This window comes from Acyrthosiphon pisum, chromosome A1 (genome assembly GCF_005508785.2).
Source record: "Acyrthosiphon pisum isolate AL4f chromosome A1, pea_aphid_22Mar2018_4r6ur, whole genome shotgun sequence".
Lineage (NCBI taxonomy): Eukaryota > Metazoa > Arthropoda > Insecta > Hemiptera > Aphididae > Acyrthosiphon > Acyrthosiphon pisum.
This window is the reverse complement of record NC_042494.1, coordinates 19339826-19358182: the sequence shown is the minus strand read 5'-3', so window position 1 is coordinate 19358182 and position 18357 is coordinate 19339826. Positions and strand designations below refer to the sequence as shown.

General features: G+C 29.9%; 1 protein-coding gene across 1 annotated transcript; it reads left to right on the top strand.

Annotated features, from left to right (window-relative positions):
• Positions 1–16868: 16868 nt before the first annotated feature.
• sC1q-VP (C1q-like venom protein homolog) lies at positions 16869–18268 on the top strand. The gene is given in 2 exon segments (NM_001170865.1): positions 16869–17186; positions 17251–18268. Coding segments are annotated over 2 exon segments (501 nt in total). The 5' UTR covers positions 16869–16896; the 3' UTR covers positions 17462–18268.
• Positions 18269–18357: the final 89 nt, after the last annotated feature.

Below are 18357 nucleotides of genomic sequence, written 5' to 3'. Positions count from 1 at the left end.
TGCTATATTATGTTTACAAGAAACAAATGTCGACATCAATCACATAGCAAATCTAAAAAACTATACAGGACATACAAAAAACAGAATTTGGAGAGAAAGAGCCAGCGGAGGATCTACAATATTTGTAGATAAATCTTATTCAATCCTCATCGAATGCAAACAAACAGAAGCTGCTAGAACCAAATACAACATAACAGAATTTCTATATCAATCACTAGCCCCAAACATATCAACCATCATGTTACGGCCGTACACTAAATTTCTTTAAAAAAATTTTAATTGAAAATTTATTGTAAAAGTAACATATTATATTATGTAAAGATAAAATAGTGAAAAAAAAATTGTATAAATAATACCATGTAAAAAAAAAATGTAATCAATGTCAGTCAATGTCAGCCAATGGCCACCACTGCCGAGACTAAGTTTCTAATAAAAAAAAAAATTGTATACTAATTAAATTGAACAATATTTTTTATCATCTACCTAAGATTAAGTGGTTATATTTAATCTAAATTCTATGTACTGAATAAGTTAGGTAATTTATAATTTTTTAAGTAATATATTAAAATTGTTTTTTCTATATTTCTATGTATATTTCAATGTAAATTCCAAGGTACATTGCACGTTGTACCTTGGACCATTTTTTTTATTTTTTTAAATATAAAATTTTCTCAGAAGGCAGTTGATTTAGGATTTGGAAAAAAATATTCATGTATAGATTTATTATATCTACAATATTTGTCATTTGCATTAACGTGAAATATTAACAATTAGAGCTGTTAGGGGACATTTAATAAAAATGGTCCCAAGGTACAACACTCTACCCTACGTATTTATTTTGTTTTGTACGTTTTATATTATGTTTTATTTATTTATTATATTTTTGCATTCTTAACTTCATAGACAATTAGAATCTATTTATTCAAAAAGATCATCAGTACAAAAACCACGCCTAGTAATTAATTGATCTAATTTCGCGCCTGTATACAAACTGATCTATTTGGTCTTGAATTATTACAAATCGGTTGGAGATATATAGTCAAAGGAGTCATCACTAGGTGTCTAGGTCTAGTGTTTTTTCTGATAGTGGTATAGGCATTCTATTGTTTGCTTCTAGTACATGTTGTCTAAATCAACTCACGTATACCATATCTCTTCGTACTAATTGTACGCTAGTTAATAACACCTCTTTTAATTCTTTAATAAAATCGATCGCATGTAAAGTTATTGAATATTCTAAAGATACTGGTGTGTTTTCGCCCATATTTATTTTTGAATTATTGATTATTTTTTTATTTTGACGTTTTCCACTTGTTTATTTTCTGAAACATAATCATTATTATGATATATCTATAACGTATTTATATAATATTATATCTCCTTATCTAAATTGTTTTAATTTTTCATTATTATTCTTATCTGTTTACTTACTATTATATATTACCTATATATTATATTAATTATCTAGTTACTGTTTATTTGTTTATTTTATTCTAATTTAACTAATAATTTATTGTGACTAGTGAGTAGTGACTGCTCTTTATTTATTTTGTTTTATTTTTTATTATTTTTTTTCTATTTATCTTGGTGAAAGGTGGTGTGGTGAATGGTGTCTCTTCAAATCCTCTTATGTAGTCACTATTCTGTTTGGCGTTCTATACCTAACTATCCTTCTGGGCATATCTATCATCTGTTCGTCACTAATATATTTGCATTTAATTATTATATATATATAATATAGATGTATGTATACATTGCTATTATGAGTATGAGAGATAGTGCTGCTAGTATTATTGTTGCATATAATAAGTTACTGTGTATAAACTGGTGTTTTTGGTTTTGTTCTCTTAAAACTCCTTGGTCGGTCATTTGTTGTACCTCATCTAAATACTTGTATACGCTGCGTAGGTCTGTTAACTGCATACTTGGATTGTTTTTCCATTCTTCATTTATCTCAAATCTGTGTATATGTTCACTGCACATTCATCATTGTTCAGGTACTTTTCCAAAATGTTTTTCATGTCAGTTGTAGGTATGAAATCTTTATAAATTATATTTCTAATTTCTTCTGTTGCGGTTAGTTCTGCATCTCGTGCAAATACTTAACAATTTGTGTTTACTATAGTTATTTCCCCTGCTTCGTTTGTTCCGTTGTAAACGGCTCTGCTAAATCTGTGCAACTTATTGTCAGTGTTTCACTTCCTGCATGAATTCATGTGTTTCTTTTTCGTAATTTATGGTATATATTTCTTTGTAAATTAAATTTTTTAATCATACATATCTTAAGATAAGAAAGAATCTCAGTTCCTATGAAGTATTGTACTTTGCATGGTTGGCGTTCACTATTTTCTTGTATTGGTTGTTGTGTCCTACATATTTTATATATTGTAGTTTCTTTACAGTCGTTTAATTGTTTATCTGTGTGTGTAGTAAATCTCTTTCTATCTTTGGTTATTGCAATATTGGTATAAGTGATTGCCGGAAAATACCATCCACCAGTATTATCTCGATTATACCGCATTGGTATAGGTGTTAAACTATATAGTATGAGTTCAATGTCAATAATTAATGGTATTTTTGTAATAAATACTAATTTTTCGTTTTCGTAGTAGATACTCATTTTGGTAATTTTTTGAAATTCATTTAGTTCTAATTCTTTTGTTCCCATAGGAAAGCTATATTTTTTTTATTATTTGTCATTGACGCAACTAGGGGGGGGAGGTGCTTTGGGTCCTTAGAACCCCCTAAGTCAAAATTAGCACCCCCTAAAAAATCTTTATGTGCTAGGTCCTATTGAGTCACAAATAAACCTGGAGCTTAAGCACCCCTTAGTTCAAATGTCTAGTTGCGCCAATGTTGTTTGTTCTACTGATTTTATTGTTAATGCTAATTCTTGTGGTATCATACAAATGACAATCGTCAGATCGTAATATCATAATAAGTACCATATTATATTATATTATTATGTATTTTAAACATTTAGTAATTTTTACCTTTTTTATATTTGCACCCCGGAGTGTAATAACAAAAAACTGACTGCGATGTATGGTGTATGATGTATCCGTAATCCGTATATAATAGTTAGATTTCAATAGTGTCCCTACTACATAGTACAATAGAACGATAACCATAAGACAACAAGACACAAAATATTTCTCGTTGTGAGTTATTGACTCTTGACTGATGACGTTGAGTACGATAATATGACTAATCCAACGTACCTATGACCTATTCACTTGTCTATATATACCTGAACACACAACAGATGGAAAACATTACAATTTACAATGATAATATTAATATATTATTATTTATGCACCTTAACGACTAAATTTATAAATATTAATCATATACTATTATACTATAAGTCGCAAGACCAAGTGATTAAGTATTTAAGTATTATGTACCTATGTAAACAAGCTGAACATTATTTCAGATTCAAAAGAGTTCTTGATTACTGCAATACAGCGATAAAAATAAAATTGTCAATTATCGTGTATTATAATAATCGTTTAAAAGAAATATTTTCTTCTCTCATATATCTACCACAGAATAGATTTTCAGGGCATCGACATTTCAGTCGTTATGTCGTGAGATTACGGTATTTATTATTGGTACGATCGATTTTTAGTTAGAGCATAAGTATTCGTGGTCAGGAATTTGATTCACATAATAATTATAGACCAAAGAATAATCTAAATAGGCTAATTTAATTCACGCCAAAGTGTCATCGCTGGTTGGTTCTCCCCTCGAGTCACTCAAGCTGCCACATTATAATTTTAAATAAAACATCCATTATGCTTATTATACTAATTTTTTTCATGTATAGATTGCGTATCATTTCTAAATTTTAAAAAAATTTTTAATTAAAAAAAAATAGACTAATATCAAATTTGTGTTGTTGAAGTCCATGTATTATAACAAAAATTCTGTATATTTACAACTTGTGTAATGTATCGCATGCATCCATAAATTATATTTTTAAAATATTCTATTAAATTGAATGTAGCCAAGATGAAAATACTCCTATATAGACCTATGTAATAGATACCCGTGGTTATAAAGAAAATATCAATTTTTATGTACCAACATTTAATAAACCACTTAATAACACCATATCTACTGCTACCCAAATATGTAAGCTACTTAATATCAACATTTATAATTTTAAAAATATTTATTTATTTGCCATTTTTAGCCTATTGGTTCGAAAGAAACAACGCGATTCATCGTGATATGATGGCCTACAATAGCAGACGAAATCCAAAGGTTTGCTCGCAAACACGAGACGAGGCTAGATCACCATGTCAATCCATTGGCCATCCAACTATTAGATAACTCCAAGGATATCTGAAACCATACGTCTTAGTTTAAGATTTTAGATTAAGCCAGGAGGCACTTCATTGAAAGTGACTCCATCAACGTGTAATATATATATAATTGATATCTAGTATGTAAAATATGTATGATTGTCAAACATATTTATAAAGACCTTTGGGTCGTTTAAATAATATAAAGCCCCAGGGAATTTAAAAAAAAAAAAAAATTGCCATTTCTAAAAAAAATACTCGATAGAAAAATCAAATTATGATAGAAAGAGACAATAATATGTAAACCATTAAATCTTTTTAATTTTAATGACATTTTTGTTTGATAACATTTTTATTTGTTTTTGTAATCATCACTTCGTATAAAACTTTAGTATTATGCTCCATATCGTACTTAACTCAAACTTATAATATACGCTATACTTGTAATTGCCGCAACAGAAGCACATTATGCTTAAGGCAGTTGCAAACATGTTATTACTATTATTATTATGTGTAATTATTTGTTTTGCTCAATAAATTATACATTATTATTATTACTATAAGCATAATTAATATTGTCTGTAATTGGTATATTGCTTTGGGTGTTCGTAACAATCATTTAACGACTAATTAAATTGTTAGTCACCGCGACGCTTACCTACTACTACTTACTACCTAACCTGCTATTTCGAGAAAAATCATGGTCACCCATAGGTCGGTCATAAAAATATATTATATAGTTTTGAATATTAAGGAACTCATTGATGAATTAATTACTTATTGAGTGTTTATGTACGAAGAAGATATGACACAGATGGAGAGATGATGGAAAACGAAGAAGAATTGTCCATTTACCACTCGTGGTATCCACCCTTTTGGTTGAAATCGTTGACGTGTACATACAGAGGCGTAGCGTGATGAATTTATTAAGTGGGGCTATACCTTATCAGGGGCGGCTCCAGGGGGGGGGCCCAAGCCCGTATTTATAAAAAATGTATATTGTTAACAAAAAATGCATATTAAATTATTATAATATTGTCATATATGAACTATATGGGCCATAGAGGTATGACGGTGTATACGATGTACCTGCTGGGTACTGCTGGGTACTGGGGACTAAAAATAGACGACTTGAATTTGTGTTGTAAAAATTGTTGTTTTCTTTTTGTTATAGGATTTTGTGAAATTATAAGTTGACCCCCCCCCCCCCTAACCAAGGCTCTGGAGCCGCCCCTGTACCTTATGTTTCTGGTACACAACATATTAGGTAGGTAAAAATATGACGTGATTTGGGGTGGGGGGGGGGGGCTAAACAAACTTCCTGATGGGATATATTTCCCCATTCTACGCATACAGTGATTAACATCTGAAATGGCCAGCATTATTCAGTATACGACTGGGATACCTGGGCAGCTGGGCTAACCGGTTACCGCGTGGCGACTGCAGTGGTAGAGAAAAAGGCCAGCCGAGGGCCAAACAAAAGAGAGGGATGACGGTGAACCGGGCCGGTTGAATGATCTGGAAGCACCACTAGTAATATTTACAAAGCTCCACGTGGACGACCGAGGTAAATCATCGCCGCCAAGTGTGGAAGGGCGTAAAGCGTCCACCCGCGGTTTATACTATACTATGTATAGTTGCTTCCGAGGGGAATGAAGTCCGCCATTTAACCCCTCCTCCTCAGCTGAGGGACATCACACAAGACGGCGGTGATATAGGGGATTGTTATACGTGAAAGAGCACTTTACGGTGTCCGGTGATAAGTCACCCTAGTACGTTCTCCTGCAGTCCGCGGGATCTTGATTGCTCACACGTGCTCGCGAAACCATCTTACCAAACGCAATGCCTTTATCAACATTTAAAATATTAATAATTTTTTACTCTTGAACCACCAATGTACCAACAAGTTCCTACCCACCAAAAAAGATATTTATGTGAAAAATCGAAGAATTTTTACTGCCCCAAAATATGGCTTTTCAATATTTCAATGTTCGATTTTCTAAGTAGTGCGGTACAGAGCCGGTACCCTGTAAAACATTGTCCACTACTCCGAAGCTCATCTAAACTTTAAATGCTTATGACTATAAAGAACTATTTGTCCGAAATTTGATCTTTGTAGATTGAAATATTCCGGATAATATTATGCTATGAAATAAAAAAGTATGTTGTCATTCAAAAAAGTAAAAAAAATTTAAAACAATAAAATTATTACAATAAAAAATAGTAAGCAATATAACTTTTTTCAGAAAATATGTTGCTTTGAAATTACCTTAATGACATGAATATGTAAAAAAAATATTTTCAAAAAAGTTAAAAACTTTTCGAAATAATGAGTGCCAGACACTTAAATAGATCATCCTCTATAATATATGAAAGCTTCAAAGTGATAACGTAATTATCTATGTGACTATATGTCCATCGATTATCGGATGTTGTGTCTTCCTTTGATGCAGACTCAAAAAAATAACAACAAATTGGTCAGTTGGAGATACTCGTACATCGCGATCGCATTTATTTCCAGTATAGGTATCTACTGTTTATTTGTTGTGTGTGTCTAAGTTTGGTTTTTAGGGCATTTAAATCCGGCACTATACAGTTATAACGTAGAAGCTAGTTATTGTACGATACGTATAATATATTGATATTAAATTATTTGATTTAATTGAATTAGAAAAAACTAACTGTGCAAAATAATATGGCATAATTAACATCGCGGTGATTTTTAGATAATAATAAAATTAACATAGAACATTATTATTGTTGTAAAATATCGTAACTGGTGGATATTTATCGAGTGTCCGTCCTCAAACTCGACCTGCAGCAGAACAACTTCGGCTACACTGTACTGATTAGTGATTACAATAATACATAATAATATAGTACATTAGTACATAAGTGTAACCATGAAACATCTACTGGCCGCTGTCACTGGTCGGGGGTCATAGGTGCGTAATTCAACGCGGTTCGTGCGCCATAAAAGGATTACCAAATACCTATACCTAGGTACCGACTTCTCCACGGACAAAATGTCTAAAATATATTCATAATAATATACGCGCAGAGTTCATTACACACGTCTATATAGACATATTAAATATTATAGAATAGTGTCAGTACCTGCGCTATTGTCCTACAGATTATTATTGATTCACGAATTTTGTATATAAATATATACATGGTGTACAGAAAGACCTGATAAAAGAAATAACTTTTGTTCTAAAAAATATTTTTATTAATATTTTTTTATATATATATACAGTAGAACTCCGATTATCCGAACGCCAATCAAACGGACGTCCAATTAACCGGACGAAAAAAAAGGTCGTCTTTTAAGAGGACGCCACACCCGCATGTGTTTTCTCCGTCTGACAAAAGCGTAACATACCAAATTTACGCTCAGAAATTCAAGTTTTATGCCGTTAGCTTAAAAATTAAAGCAAATCGACCTATTATGAAATTTGACGCTAAGAACATTATCTGTGTTTTGTTGGAATTATCGTAAAAAAACTTCCAACAAAACACAGACAATTGCGCCAATGGTCAGTTGTTGTCTAATCGTCGCACAGTTTAGTCTTTCAATTGTTATAACGAGTGAATTGTCGTGTTACAATGTCACTTTATATCTTTTAAAATGTCATATGTCAATCATCCGGATATTTGCTTATCCGGACCACCCTTGACATTAATTAGTCCGGATAATCGGAGTTTTACTGTATATATATATACAGTTAGCGTACTCGTGCCCTACACGCCTACACGTATGGTATATATCTTTTTTTTCTTTTTAAAGAAAATAATAAATTTTAAATCTGATATGAACGTTTATCAAAATAGCAAAATGTTATTATGGTTTTTAAAAAGACGTTGATTGTAAAAATATGTATTTAAGTCATGTAATTTTTTTTTTACGATTTTTTTCTGAAATCGTATGTTTTTTAAGTACCTAAAGTTGATCCAATCGTAAAAAACTATTTAAATTAAAAAGACTTATTAAAATCTAAATATCTAAATATAAATTAACGAGGCTTAATTTAAAAAAATACACATTTAAAAAAAATCATAAAATATAAACCACTTGACTTTGACAATTGTTTTTACAATCAAAATTTTTCTTAAACCCAGATTTATAAAAAGGCTATTTTCAAATTTTCAAAAAATATTCATATCAGATTTAAAATATTTCCTGTATTAAAAAATAAAAATATTATACTATACGTGTAACGAAAGCGTCTGTAAATTATATGAAATTAAAAAGTATTGGTTAGAACAAAAGTTATTTAATGTGTCAGCTCTTCCCGTTACACGCTGTAAATGTACGTATTATTATATCGTGATTGAGCTTTAATATGTAATACATTACCCACGCATTATAATATGTTCGTATATGACTATTATTGCAGCAAATTTATACAAATTATACATATTACATTTTATACATAATAAGTCATAATAATAACGGATTAATTGTCTGCGTTCTGCTCAGACCTTGGCTGAGATTCGACGACGTATTTTTACTACGGTAATTTTCATGATTATTATACCATATACCTATGTCTTATATGTACATTGTACATCGTATATATCTTAAACCCAGCACCCGCGCCGTAAAATATTGTATTTAATTTGGTACATTAAATCATTATATACTTGATATAATAGTAGTATGTATACAAACCACAAATGTGCATATGAATTAAGAAGGATGTATTATTGAGAAACACAATATTGCGTGAGGTAGATATATTTTAACATATTTTACTAATATACATAGTGGGTAACTAGTAAATATGGAAACATTCTAAAGCAGCGATTCTCAACCCTTTTATATAGGTATTATCCTAATACCTTCTATAGGTAAACATTTTGAAAATTCCCACGTACCACTTGATCTAAAAACTGTTCTTTTTTTTTTTTGCTTACCAATAAATGTTTACCTATACGGCTATACGTTATTTCATATGTATGGATCCTTATATTAAGAATTTACGTAAACTGCATAGTTATGAAATATTGAAATGTAAGCATTTTGTGCACAAAAGTAAAATAAAAGGGTTCAATTATTATTATTATTATTGTTATTATAATGATTATGGATTAAATACTTTAACGAGACGATTGGTGCAGTCGTTATGAACGAACAAGGACGCCAATGTCGGGCTCTATGTTGAGGTGACTTTATGTCTTAAATCGTTTATACAATCAAATTATTATTAGATTATTATATTATTTTTTTTTTGCATAGTATAATATAATAAGTGAGAAAGTGTATTTTAAATTTTTGCACAGATGTGTTGACACATAATAAGCGATTATAATATAAACTGTAGAGCTATTGTGTGGACAGTTAGTTGGACAACGCCAATATATTTTAATGTTAACAAAAATTTTTATTTGTTTTATTTTAATAACACGAATGCTTTTAGCATATTATATAGAGTATAGTCATCGTACCAGTTATAAAATTATTTAGATATTACAAACATGGTTTCTACAAATATACAGTCTTGCGTAATAAAATTAGCAGTTCACCGAGCAATGATTATCTTTCTGGCTACTAGTGGTTGGAAGTTTACACGCCTGCAGGGCCTATGATAATTGTGTGCATACACTATGTGCACTGTGCAGTAAAAAATATGAAACATTCAGTAGCAAATTAAAAAGTGTGCAGTACTTTTAATTCATACGCACACTATATCAGGTCTATTATTTTAAAATATTATGGTAATTTGAATTAACACAATCAACAAATAACGAGGTGTAAAATATACGCTAGGTATATTATATAAGATTATCGCAAAACGTGAAAATCAGTTCTGTTGATTTATAAAGTAAAAAGCATATTTTATAAAAATTTTAAAGTATCTATAAATACTTTTTTAAAGTGTTTGTATTTTGTATACTCAAATACTTTTTTTTATTCAGATACGTATTTTAAATGGTTTTCAAAATAAGCATTTAGTGTCTGTAGCCCATTGGCGCAAATAGGGGGGGGCTTGAAGGGACTTAGTCCCCCCAAATGTCGGTCAAGTCCCCCCAGTTCAAAATCTAGTAATTAGTACTAATTTTTATATTCTGTGGTACTAAGCAATATGGACTATGGGGAGGGAGGCTTGAGTCCCCCCCAAAAAATTTAGTCAATTTGCGCCCATGGTCTGTACCTATCTGTATTTGAATACTTTTACAAGTCTTTTACATAGATTTCAATGATTTCACTTTTTCAATTTGAATTATTGAGTTTAGTAATTAAAATATTGAAAATTAACTTTTACACAGACATAGATTAACTTCTCTTCTACAATATTGATAATAGGTTTATTTATAGGTGTATCAAACCGCTCAATAAATCATATTATTGGAAATATAAAAGTACATTTTTATAGAATTTTTCAATACTTTTCATATCCCTTAACAAGACTGGTATATTATATACTCAAATATACTCCCTTATTAAACACCTATAATTTAAAAATCAAACTAATGGTTTAAATTGATTATGACCTATTTTAATATTTTAATCAATAATTAGACTTTAAAGTTTAAACATTATTTATGTATTGATTATATTATAAGATTCGTCATCTTCCTAGTGATAAATTCACCACGATTCTGCACCAATGGCTGATTCAGAGGACTGGGTGCAATGATGACCCATATATATTTATCCAATATTTGCGTTATTGTCGCGTTCGACCTCTGATCGCATAGTGTAGTTGTTTTTTCAACAAGAAGTCATCGTTGAGCAACTCCGCTGTTTTATAAATAGTATAAGCCTGCAGTAATATAAGCACACACACACAGGTATACGATCACAACGATAGGGACTTGTGGGAAGGTCAACACATGGCCGCAGATGACGGACGTGCAGTATATACATTTTTTTTATTGTTTTGAAACTTTTTTTTTTACATTACCTATGAATATACGATATTATATATTATATACATACCTGTAAGTTGCCTATATAACATATTATATACGTAAGGATATGTGCGCGTGTTATCGTCGCGTGATAGACAATGGTTACCTATTGGTTAGAACTTGGTCGATGCGCTTCACATGCATATTATTATATTTTTGGCGAACCACCACGTAAGTATCGCATCTGCTTAGATTTATTTCTTATTATTATTATTATTATTCCTGAATAGGGTCCTGACCAGCACAACCAAATACACCATCACAATAATGATCACATAAGATGGGAGAGCTCTCAGTCTAAAGGCTCTCTTTATTGATGTTCGCTATTTGGTCTGCCACTGCTAAATGACTGGAAAATGTACAGTTTATAGTATTCGATATTAATTAACCACATAGGTAGTCACCTAATATGTACAGAGTGATTCGCCAAGCATGCTCAACGCCTGTATGTATAAAAAAAAATACAGGAGACAGAAATACAGAATTGTGCTCATGATGTATCACGCACGTATGTACTTGGACGAGTTGGTTACACCGCGTAGTGTTGTGAAATATTTTGTCAGAAATTTTCACACGACCTATTGTTAGTTGTAGGTATGCCCACTTTATAGTTTAATACTTTAATACATCTATATGTCTATATACCTACTGTACAATCACATGCAAAATAATACCATTCTACTAGGTACTATATATACTGTATTTTTACACACATGGCTCATGGGTAGTGATGCGTAGGTATAATGCCAATGTCAATGTTACAATAATTATTATTATACACCCTATATAATATAATATACATACCTATGTAATTTTAGATTCGACCAAAAATTATTCGATCATCGATATACAACAACTGTCGTAGTTTTATGGGGGGAGCGATGGGAAAAGATATAGATTTACAATTGAAAAAGACTAAGTGCTCCTTATCTCAAATCAAAATATAATTTAACTCGCATTACCTAATGATTTACAAGACTCAACAATTAGCAAAGAAACCTTAATTTTGGGTCAGAAAATCTGGTGTTGGTGAACTGGGATGAGTGATGACTATTATTACCTAATTAATTAAAATGTGTATCAAAAAATATAAAATAATAAAAGTATACCCTCGACCAAAAAAAACTCAAAATATGCATTTATATGCAGAATAAAATTACAAAACTAGCTTTGTCTTAGCATAAAACGTACCTATTTGTTTCTTACTCAGATATTTTTGCGATTGTGTAAAACAAATGTGCAAATGCTATAAGTCTTCTTCTTGGGTATGATCTAAGGAATGTTCTAAATCAATAGACAACTTAAAAAAAAAGGTGGGTAAGTGGATGTCGCTCTGCTGTACAGTAGGTTACAAGTGGGTCACTGTATAATGGATAGTATTAAATTTTAATTCAATGATATAATATCACTGTATAAGAAAAACGATTCTGAACGGAGACGGTTTGTCAGTCTAGATATTAGACATACATATTATAGGTATACTTATCTATAGTATTATTAATAATTTTCAAATTAATCATATCACAATATCCATTAGGTAACGCGTTATATATCAACAACAAACCGTGGTACTATCATAGATGTATAATAGTATACTTTAGAAGTTTAAAGTACTCACAAATAATATTATACAATCACAACAAAATAACTAAAATAGTTATTCCAGGTTTTTTAATATGTAATTTCGTCCAAATTTGAACTTAAAATTACTATAAAAATAAACTGTGCTTATGTATTTCTTAGAATTTTTGGTAACAGAATTAAATATTTACGTGGAATCTTGTTTTAAATTTTCAATACTTAGATATAAAAGTTGAACATTTTATAAATTTTTAACTACAAAATAATTATTCAATTTTAAATTTGATAAATTTTGTCAAGATTTTAACTCAAATGCTTATAAAAAAAAATTGTGCGTATGTTTTTGTAATATTTTTCAACTGCTATTGTAACAATGTATCAGAAGCCCTGTATTAATTTTTTACACTTTTTGGCCCAATAGATAAAACTTTATTGATATTTATAGAAAAAAATTGAAAACTTACAATGTCCGTAAACAGCTCAAAAAGAGTCAAATTAGTTTCAAAATTTTATCGTATATAGAAAATGCTAATATAAACATTCAGTGAAATTTTCAAGTTTCTACAGTCATTCGTTTTTTAATTACAACAAAATAAGAAAATCGTTACGTAAGAAATCGAGTAAATACCAAATGTTGTTCAAATATGAATTTCAAACGCTCATAAAAATTTAATTTGAGTTTCTTATAGACATTTTTATTTTGATAAAGGTAGATTATCCTATAAGGAATCTTGTATTACATTTTAAAATCTTAGTTCTAAAAAGAAAAATTTTTACGAATTATAAACTCAAAATAATTAGGTAATTTTCGTGATTTTTCCATATTTTGTCAATTTTTAAACTTTAAATGCTAATAAAAAAAAACTGTGACTAAGGATATTTATTATTTTTCAAATGTCATTGTAATAATATAGTAGGAGCCTTGTATTAAATTTTCAAGTATATTTACTCAACAAATAAGGTTTTATTGACATTCATAGAAAAAAAACTAATTAAATTGGAAACTGAAATTGTCCGTAAACAGCTCAAAACAAATCAAAATATTTTGAAAATTGTATCATGTATAGAAAATGGAAATATAAACCACCAGTGAAAATTTCATGTATCTATAGTCATTCGTTTTAAAGTTACACCAAAAACCAAAATCAATTTTCTCGAAACAGATTTTGCGTAAAAATTCTCGTTTTTCCTTAATTTTTCTTTTGTTTTTCACGGCGCTTTTGAAAACTATTTGAAAAATGTTACTTTTTACCCCCCAAAGTAACAACTAGATTCACTTTCCTATCAGAAAAAGTTACTGTTGAAGAAAATCCAAGCACTCTTACTGTCCTAAAAGATGATGACAGACACAAAAATAAAAAAAAAACAAAAAAAAAACACACATCATTGTAAAATCAATACATTCATCGTTCCACTCAGAATCTAAAATATTATCATAAACAATAAAGTACTAGTACCATTTGATGTAAGATTACCTGTACCTACAAATATATTGTGATGCGTCCAAGAGTGCATTAGGTAGTTATTTGATGCAAAATGGTAGGCCTGTGTACTTCGCATCGAGATCACTGAATAAAACAGAAATAGAATATGCACAAATAGAGAAGGAGTTACTAGCTATTAATTTGTAAAACCAATACATTCCTCGCTCCACTCAGAATCTAAAAAGTTGAAATGACGCCCCTGACTGTGTATACAGATCATATGCCATTGACATCAATTATTAATAAAACATTAGATGAAATACAAAATAAACAAAATAAAAACATTAAGTATAATGAGAGTAAAATTCAAAAAAGTGATCAAAGTGACAAAGAGTATAAGTGTCAAAGGTGTGGAACAATCCATGGTCCTAGAAGTTGACCTGCTTATGGTAAGGAGTGTAATGCGTGTAGTCGTGTAGGACATTTTAAAGTATGTTGTAGGACATTAGAAACACACACATTTAGTGAATGAGAACCAGAAACAGGTGATGTACAGTCTACAATAGACAGTTTAAAAACTGAGGTGATTGACAATATAAAAGCGGTAAGCAATGAAACATCTTCTGTCCTATTTATAACTATACCACCATTATAAATTACATTATTATTTTTTTTTTGAGGGGGCTAATCCCCCCTCCCACCATACACACACATCGTACAATTAAGCACGTAGAACTTTAAATGGGTACCTAAACTGCAGTCCATTCAATAATAATAATAATACTTCAGGCGTCATCACTTTCTATGACATTTGGACTCCCAAAATAATAGTGAAAATAGCAATGCCGTCTAATTGACCTACTGACTCCCCAATTAAAATTTTCAAAAATAAAATTGTTAAAAAAAATCAAATTCATGAAGGTCTAAATAAACCATGATCTTTGTTTCTATCCACAACAATATACAATTTTCCAAGAAGTCAAAACTATTTTTAACACCATACCACTACGCTACCTTTGTCTCGAATGAACCAGACCCAATTAATCATGGCAACATTGATAAACATAAGACATAACCCACCAGAATCTTCTATATAGCTAGGGGCAACCACATACCTCCAACAATGCACCAAAGACTACGCTGTCTCCGTGTTAAAACTACTCAAGGAGTTCTTGACTATAATATAGATTATAGGCTTACGAATAGAATTAAAAAATGTCATCGGCCCAAACAGAGGCTCATGTAAATCCACCTCGTCCTATCTCAAAATCCAAACAGACAACCAGACAACTATAGCGAATTAATCCACTTTCTTAAGGACAGTAATGCCCAATACTATATACTCAGTGGCGGCTCGTGAGTAAAATATTCGGTGGTGCACACAATGGTGACTCGTGGTGTTTAAAGTAGATAGTAAATATTGCAAAAGTTCTTTTAAAAAAAATTAATTAATTAACTCCAAAATCAAAATGTTTGAATGAAAAAAAATATAAATATAAAATACGGGTGGAGTTCAGAAAATAGTGCCAATACGGCGATATCGCATCGGATAAGCAACTAGGTGTGCAGCAATTGCCGAACAAAGTCACCGAATTAGTCACCTTCGGCGTTGCTTCGGTGTTGTGCGCGTTAATGGTAAACAATTTATGCTCATTTGTATATATTTTGTTCCATCCTACGTTCCTACCAATCGATCTAAAAATGCGACCTTTTTTCAAAAAAACTGATCTAAATCCGTTATGTCTACTTGAGATCAGTCAGTCCACATTTTAAGATTTCTGATTTAAATTCTGAATAATCAACGTTTGAAAATTCCGAAATTAAAAAATATTCAAACTAAATGTATAGTTGTTGGGAGTAAAATTGAGAAAATTGGACTGACCGATCTCTTTCATTTCAAGTAGACTTAATAACGAATTCAAATCATTTTTAAAAAGTATTATCGCGTTACTAAGTCAATTAGTATGATGGAATAAAAATTGGTATGTCTTGGCAAAAATAACTGTATGCCACGGATCCCGGGGAATTTTAAATTTATTTATGAACCTAAGTGGGTGTTAGTTAAGATACCAATTGCATAACACAGAAATCAACTAGGTCTTATATTTTAACCTAAAACTATTGAATCGCGGTATGTAAAATTATATTTCATGATAAACTTTTTTTTTAATATTTGCCCTTGAAATTAACTGACAAATGTCAGCAGACAATTTATTATTTCCCTTGAATGATAATACAATAAAAAATAATCCAGCCAACCAAAATAAATATTTAATATTTTCATTATTTATATATTTTATCTTATAACACCTACGAGTAGATAATTGAATGTATGTGATTAGTGATTATAATTAAGAATTATTTACCCATTCTAATAAAAGCTTTAGATAAATGCATATACTTTTTTTTTATCACTATGGGTTAAATATTCATACACGGGTCGAAATAATAAACATATTTCATTATATTAACATTATAATGAGAGGCAGTTGTATAGGTACTAATATGTTGTACTATATACATATCAGTGTATCAGTAGTAACCATACTCAAACAAAACTAAACGTCCTTGACTAGATTTAGTAACAATTATTTTTGTTTGAAAACACAGCAGACAGTAAAATCTTATTATAATTATTATTCTTTGTAGTTTGAACTAAAAGTATGTATAGGACAAGTATGTTATGGTTGTGTACTCTACTGTGGTCAGTTGGACTAGCAGTCACACCGATACCATCGCGGTCACCAGAAAAAAATAATAATGTTGACTGTACAGGATCCATTGCATTTACATCGACTGGGAGTACATCAGTCCATTCTACAGGTTTGGTAGCATATAAACAGAATATTGTTAACCTAGCTGTTACATGGGATCGTGAGGTTGGTGTATATACGTGCGCTTGTTCTGGCCTCCATCAATTTTCTTTCTCTGGTTCCACTGAAGAAAACACAAGGTAATATGCATTGGTTAAAAGGAATAGGATTTTTGACAACCATTCTAATAAAATCATAACATAGGATGGTGTTGAAGAAAAGATTAAACAACGGTAAGCAGTGGTCACCAATAATAGCGACGAAACCAGGTGGTGGATCAGCTACAATACTTTTGGAAGTAGAAAGTGGAGATCAGGTAGCTGTATATTTGGATGGGAATCCAAAAAAATTCAATGCTAGACACGAACAAGACATAGATGTTACATCGTTCAGTGGTTACAGAATAGCAAAATAAAATAAAGTGTTGTTTTACTTATTTATAAAAAAATATAAAATTTGTAATAGTATTAAATAACACCTAAAATTTAAAAAAAAAAAGAAAGATTTTAAGCTTGAAAATTGCTGTGTAAACACTAAACAGCAATATTTACTGAAAATCTTAATTTGATTTTTCAAAAATATTATTTATAGATACCTAAAGAAACATTAACAACATTTTAATATGCTGTCTGTGTAACTGGTAAATAATAGTTAGTAATACATTAAAAATTGATTTAATATATCAAATATTAAATATGAAGTATTAACACATACACACAAGTAATAAAGATTAAAAATAACATAGGAGACATTATCTTATTATCAACAAATCAATTACCACAGATTTAAAAACAAAACATTATTTTAAATATTTAAATGAGTAACCATTTTTAATAGCTAGATAGATAGATATTTTATTTATTATTATTATTTCAAATAATAATTAATTTATACGTTTATTTGCATTAACTATCTATAGTAAGTATATAATATATTCACAAATAAGTATTTAAATAAACTATTGGCAATCAATTTTAAAATTAAGATGATATTTGGTGGTAATTAATAATCAGTAATATTCTAGACTGTAAAAAAGTTAAAAATATAAATAAAATAATTTTTAATTTGTTACCCATAAAATTCATAAATATATCAATATAGTTTTGTTATATTTATTTTTTATTATTAGAAATTGTAAATCTAATAACTTTTTGTTTAAACTAATTGTATTTGATTTCTCAATATGTTTGTCTAATAAATATTGTTAAAAAGTAATAACGCATCAAAACCACATTAGTACATTTTTTTTTAATATTAAGCTCTTAACATTTTCTATATACATTAAAAAAATAGCAATAAATAAAACATTTA